Raw genomic sequence first — 7,107 nt, 5'->3', positions numbered from 1 at the left:
AAATAAATTATGGTTAACAATCAGGATTACAATCTCAATTATGTGATGGTTGGTGCAAATGGGTTCGGCTAAGTGCAATATTTTTTCATGGCGGGCGACCCTAAACAAGCTTCCGACTAGAGAGGCATTAAGGAGAAGAAACATATATGTTGATGTGGACTCTTACGCTTTGTGGAACGAAGAACCAGAAATGGTGGATCATGTTTTCACGGCATGAGGGATGACAAACAGTGGTTTGGCAGTTTGTAAGCACATGGTGCAAACTACCTCCCATCTATGCGTTTAGTTTCAAAGACCTTATGGAAATACATGAGGTGCAGTTTTTGAGTAAGGATAAGGCTAGAGTTGTGCATGGCATTATGGTGATTGCGGCGTGGAGTACATGGAAAGCCATAAATGATTTGGTTTTCTCGAGGAAAGGAGGCAAGGTCGGAGATATTGTGGGATCTATTAAAGCTAATGGATATTTGTGGTTTAAAAACATGTTAAAATGTATAGATCTAGATTGGAAAATTGTGTCTGTTTGGTGGCTGCCTTCCTACAGTTTTTATGCAGGTTGGTGTCTCTCCTGCTTGAATGAAAGTAACCCTTCAAAAAAACTGAGATATTTTTTTTGCCTTCTTATGTTAAGGTTTATTTTTACTTTCAAGAAGTATAGTCTATCCGCTTGGTAAAAAAGTTAAAAGTAAAACATAATCATGAGATCTTCAAACGGACCTTGATATTCAACGAACCTTCATCCGAAACAAAAGTTATTTTTTTAAAAACAAATAAGCATTTAATGAAGGTTTAATAAAAATACCATATAAAGCCCTAATTTTATATACATATAATAAAATATTTAATTATTAGTTAAATAGAAAAGGCCATGACTAAAACTTAAAAGCAATATTTATGATTAATGGTATAACGGAAAAAAATAAAACCAACAAACAAATGTGCATAATCCCATCGGCATTGGCTCATAAGAACCATTTACCCAGCAACGTAACTCTGTTTTGTGATCTTTCCAATATCTTCTTATGACTCTTGCTCAACTTCGGTGACTTCGACGTTGTATTTAAAGTTTTTTGCAACGAAAAGGAAGAAAAGGAAGTTCACAAAGCTCAAAACTGTGTAAAACGCGTAATAATAATCTAGGCGAGACACGTTAAGGTTGTCTAGGATCCAACCTTCATGTCCATGCCTCTTTGTAACATCCGCAACAATAGATAAGATGAAACTGCTAAGAAAATACCCAAAACCTTGACTAGTCGTGAAATAAGCCATCCCAAGACTTTTCATTCCTTCAGGCGCTTGATCATAAAAAAACTCGAGTTTTGCTACTTCTAAGAAACAATCAGAAACTCCCAACAATGCGAATTGCGGAATGAGAATGTAAATTTTTAGAGGCACGATCTGCTTCATTATAAAAATGCCATGATCTTTAGCGACGCTTAATCGATGTCGTTCTACAAGACTAGCGATAATCATGGTCACGATATGGATGATTAACCCAACTGTCATTCGTTGCAACAAAGTGATACCTCTCGGGTTCTTTGTGTACTTCCGAACGAAGGGAACAAAGAAGCGGTCGTAAACCACAAGGCTAATAAGCATCGAGATAGTCATGAAAACAGATAAAGAAGCCGGTGGGATTTCAAAATCCCCTAGGTGTCGATTTAATGTGGTGCCTTGTTTGATGAAAAGTGTTTGGGTTTGGGCCATTAGCGCGCTAGGAATGAATGTTGCACACAAGATCGGGATCATTTTGATCATTTGCTTCGTCTGCTCGACGTGTGTCACCGGACAAAGGTCCCATCCGGAAGCCGGTCCATCAACCTTCACCGCGGCTTTGTCGAGAAACCTTTATGTTACAATGTTCAAAGAGGTTATTCATTTAGATAAAAAATGGATAAATACAAAATGGCTTACCTTAATGAAGATGAATGGTCAATTCTATATTTCCCGGGACTAGAATACTTGTCCAAAGTCAACTCATAAAGCTCTTTCGGGTCAACGGGTACACTTGTATTCCACTTTCTTGAAGTCGCGATTATTACCTTAGCCATTCGAGTAAACGGGCTTTCCCCTCTTGGTTTGTGTCTATAAACTGGTGTTCCGAAAACAAATGCTATTATGGATATAAGTAGCATCAGTGTAGGGATACCGTACCCAATCTCCCAACCCGAAGTATCTTGAAGGTACACCAGAACCGTGTTTGCGAAAATAGTGCCAAAGAAAATGCAAAACACATACCAATTGAAGAAACTGAGTTTATGGGCCCTTTCCTTGGGCTCAAAATCGTCAAACTGGTCCGCTCCCATTGTGGAGATATTTGGCTTGGTTCCACCGGTCCCTATTGTAATAATGTACAGTGCACAATAGAAGATACCAATTTGGAACGAAGAAGCCATTTTGTGACAGTCTAAGTAACTTACATCTTTACCACATGTTGGTGGCTTTAGGGAAGGTATTGAAACAACTAGAGTCAAGAAACACATACCCTGTGAAATAAAGAAAAAATCATAACTAAGATGACAATTATCAAGCCCTTTGCCCTTAAAAAATACATAGAGAAAATTATATAGGGTTTTACCACTAGATAAATGAGTGAAGCAATCATGAAGGTCCAGTATCGGCCAAGAAATTCGTCAGCAATAAAAGCACCTAAAATAGGTGTCATCCACGCGGTCCCAACCCAATTTGTGACATTGTTTGACGCTTTAACAGTGCCTTGATGTAATTCTCTTGTCAAGTACAACACCAGATTTGTTGATAGTCCATAGTATGCCAATCTTTCACAAACTTCAAACCCTGCAAATTAACATCCATTAACCCAAATCGGAATATATATTCTGTCATAACATTTCGTTGGATACTATTTATTAGATGTTCCAAATACAAAACAATAGCAAGGTGTAAATGAGCCATGCTCTTCAGGAGCTACTTAGATCGGCTCATTAAAAACTTAAATCGATCCAAGGTTAGCTCATTTAATAAACGAACTAACATATAACGAGCTTAACCAAGCTTGCGAGACTATTTAAGGTTGTTATTTATATTGATATAAAAGTTTTAAAACTATAAAAATAAGAAAGTATTTGTAACGTAACTAATATCATTATATAATTATGAAAAAGTTAACTAAATATACATAAAGAGTATATGCTATGTTATGCATGTAAAATTATCTTTATATATAACATTATAATCTCAACCATAAAACACAGAAAAACCCACAAATAACATAATGAAGATTACTATTTACTAAAACACAATATATGTGTGTTTTGTTTTATGTTTTGGATGGTAAAGCTCTGATTATTGAATGACTAACATTATCGTGTTTTATGTTGATTATCATGTTATGCTTTATACTCTAGGTCTACGATGGTGTGTTTGAATTTTTTTTTTTTTTGGAATGTTATGATTAGAATATTGTGTTTTTGTAATCTTCACTATATTATTTGTGTGTTTTGTGTGTGTTTTATGGCTGAAATTACGGTGTTTAATGACTTTGTACACTTTTAGGAATTTTAGACTTTGTAGCCGAACCCCACCATATATATATATATATATATATATATATATATATATATATATATATATATATATATATATATACACACATATCACAGAAAGGATAATAAGAAAACCCTATTCATCAAAAAAAATTTATGGTTGAGATTGAATGTTAAATAAAGCAACTTTTCTGACCATTTAGCATACTGACAAAAAGTACACGTAACAATTTTTTCCTTTTTCACTTTTCTGACTGACACGTAACAAGCTTGTCTGTTACACTATTTTTTTTAAAACATGTAACATGTTTTTTACATGCACTGCACATTGAAAACTCGTAAAATTTAACTTCAAAATTGTTACACTTCGTAAAACTTGCACAATTTACTATTGAAAACATCTACATAAATGAGCGAAAGAAGTGTAACATATCAATTTTCTCTCTCCTGACAAAGTTGTTACATGTCAGAAAACTGAAAAAGGGTGTCACACTTGGGAACATGTGGTCCATTCATTGAGTTTCTTGAGTTTTTTAAACTCAAATGGGTTTTCCCTCTATACTTGACCTATATATATATATATATATATATATATATATATATATATATATATGTATGTATGTATGTATGTATGTATGTATAGGGGAAGGTTCATTGAGGAACACTAAAAAAAGTGGGGAACAGCGGGGAACCGACTCAAATGAACTCTGATTGGACTCATTCCAGCGGCGTTGGAATGGCTCGTCGAACCCTAACTAGGATCTCTTAACTTAAACCCTAAATCCTAACTCCTATACTCTAAACCCTAAAGCTAAAAAATAAGGCTAAAACCTAAGCTAAACCGTAAAATCTAAACTATAAACCCTAAAAGCTAAACCCTAAAGGCTAAAGCTAAACCCTAACGATAAACCCTAAAGCTAAACCCTAAAGCTTAACCCTAAAAACCAAACCCTAATATATTTAGGGTTTAGGGGTTATGATTTAGGGTTTAGGGTTAATATATCCTAGATAGGGTTCGACGAGCCGGTTCCAACTCCGCTAGAATGAGTCCAATCGGAGTTCGTTTGAGTCGGTTCCCCACTTTTTTTAGTGTTCCCCAATGAACCTCACACTGTATGTATGTATGTATGTATGTACGTATGTATATACGTGTGTCTGTGTGTGTATATATATATATATATATGGTTGGATTCAATGGGGAATACTAAAAAAGTGGGGAATCGAGGGGAACGACTCAAAGGAACTCTGATTGTACGTATTCCAGCGGTAATGGATCTGGCTCGTCAAACCTTAATTAGGTACTCTAAACCCTAAAGTTAACCATAAGACTAAAACCTAAGCTACACTATAAAATCCAAACTATAAACTCTAAAAGCTAAAATCTAAAGCTAAACCTTAAATCCTAATGATAACCCCAAAAACGAAACCCTAGAGCTAAACCCTAATATAAAACCCTAAAAGCCAAACCCTAAATCCTAAAAGCTACACCCTAATCCTAAAAGCTAAACCCTAAGAATATATTATAGGGTTCGAGAAGTCGGTTCCAATGCCGCTAGAATGAGTCCAATCGAAGATCGTTTGAGTCGGTTCTCCATTGAACCTCCCACTAGACACACACACACACACAAAGAGTTAGGATTATGTGAGAATCACTAGGGTAATGGCAATCACAACGGTGCCCTTATATATTTGTGAGTGAGTATATTATAAGGAATAGTTATGAGTGGAGGAGAGAGAAAATATTACTGTTCATTTGTAAATATACGGGAAACATTGTTCACCTTTATAATTTTTTTTAATATTTTTGAAAGTGGTTGTGAGTAGAGGAGAGGGAAATGGTAGTGATAATGGTATAAGAAAATATTATTTAATTAAAAGAAGAGAGAAAAAAATAGTGATTTTAGTGTAATTATAGGAATAAGGATAAGGAGTTCGATGTGAATGCTCTAATTGAGAACCGAGAGAACAATGTTGGACCACACATTTTTCCTAAAAAAATGCAAAAAAGAAGTAATTTTTTTTGTGTGGAAAAATCGTAGTTTTTTCTTTAAGGTTTTTTTTTATATATACACACATGTGTAATTTGTTAATCTTTAACCATACATATATGTATATACGTGTATAAAAAATTGAAATATAAGTAGTGTTCATCGATGTTTGATAGTGTAGATATATGTACAAATGTGTATAAATGATTGTACATATATGTATATAAAAGAAGATTATAGTTCTAAACATGTTTTTTTTTTCTAGTGCACATATGTGTAAATACGTGTTTAAAGTTAAAAAATGTATCATACATATATTTCTTATAATATACATATATGTATAAGTTAAAGATTGACAATATACAAATGTGTATGATTAAAATTGACAATATACACATGTATATATAAAAAACTTCTTAAAAACGTGCAATTAGAAGTAAAAAAAATTTGATTTAGAGAAAATGTGTGATTCAGAATGTTTTTACGGTTCTCAATTAGCATATATTTCTCTTAGAATCACTACCTTATACATAAATAATTAAATATTTAATTTATGAATCGTACTAAAGCATTACAATACTACTAACGAGTGAATCTCTAGCTTTATATATGTATTTTCGGTCTCACACATATATGGAAAGTGATAAAGTTTTAATATTTCTTGAAAAATGAAGTCAAAATGTTGTTATGAAATAGTTGATATACCCTCGTAAAAGAATACATAATAGTTTAATGAATGTAGTGGTATAATAAACCAACATAACTAGTAACCTAAACATATCATTTATATTACAAAGATGTTACAACACATACCTAGCATGTAATAACACGCTCTCCATCTGCCGGTGGTTGATCTTAGGACACGTCTACCCTTAAGATCGATAGTCCCATCTTCCGTAAAGTTTTGTTCGACTCCCTTCTCATATTCCATGGATCCCATCGCACGAAAAGAACAAGAATGAAAACCCTAAGTGTGTATGCTCATGCATGTTCGGGTTTTTATAAACGTCTTCTTGGAACTTTGTCAAATCTTATCTAAACAAATAATTTCTTGTTTTTCACAATTTATTTTAGTCATTTTCTCGTCGACCTTCCTCTTAGACATCACAAGGTAACGATAATATCGTTTGCGTTTGTTTTCTTTTAGTTGGAATTTACTATAGTGTGCCTCATGCGTACCTCTTTGTTTTTGGATGATGAGCCATGTGGAAGACAACATGCTGATTACTAACACCAAATTCGGTAACATTAAGATTCCCTTGGTTTGCTATAAACTAACACCAAATTCGGTAACATTAAGATTCCCTTGGTTTGCAATTAACTTAGATGTGACAATTTTAATGAATTTATTTATAAATGTGTTAATTTAGGCTACAAAATATTCGCACACCCATCTTGTGTATCTCAATATATATAGAGAGAGATAGGGTGGAAAGGGTGTGAGAGTAAGATTTTAAGGATGTGGAAATATAATGAGCCCTTATTTAACATCTAAGATATAATAATAAGCTAAAATAAAACAGGTTATACAAGTAAGGAAGTCTTCGAAAATGTATATAGATAATGGGTATGTTTGGCAAAAGTAGCTGGTGGCTGGTAGCTGGAAGCTGGTGGCT

General features: G+C 33.8%; 1 protein-coding gene across 1 annotated transcript; it reads right to left on the bottom strand.

Annotated features, from left to right (window-relative positions):
• Positions 1-873: 873 nt before the first annotated feature.
• LOC110881027 (protein NRT1/ PTR FAMILY 5.2) lies at positions 874-2,792 on the bottom strand. The gene is made up of 3 exons (XM_022129413.2): positions 2,579-2,792; positions 1,915-2,486; positions 874-1,846 (listed from the first exon to the last, which is right to left on the bottom strand). Exons 1-3 carry the CDS (start codon positions 2,663-2,665, stop codon positions 1,021-1,023), a joined length of 1,485 nt encoding a protein of 494 aa, XP_021985105.2. The 5' UTR covers positions 2,666-2,792; the 3' UTR covers positions 874-1,020.
• Positions 2,793-7,107: the final 4,315 nt, after the last annotated feature.

This window comes from Helianthus annuus, chromosome 10, assembly GCF_002127325.2.
Source record: "Helianthus annuus cultivar XRQ/B chromosome 10, HanXRQr2.0-SUNRISE, whole genome shotgun sequence".
Taxonomy (NCBI): Eukaryota; Viridiplantae; Streptophyta; class Magnoliopsida; order Asterales; family Asteraceae; genus Helianthus; species Helianthus annuus.
Note: the sequence above shows the minus strand (reverse complement) of the source record. Positions and strands in the feature narration are given on the sequence as shown.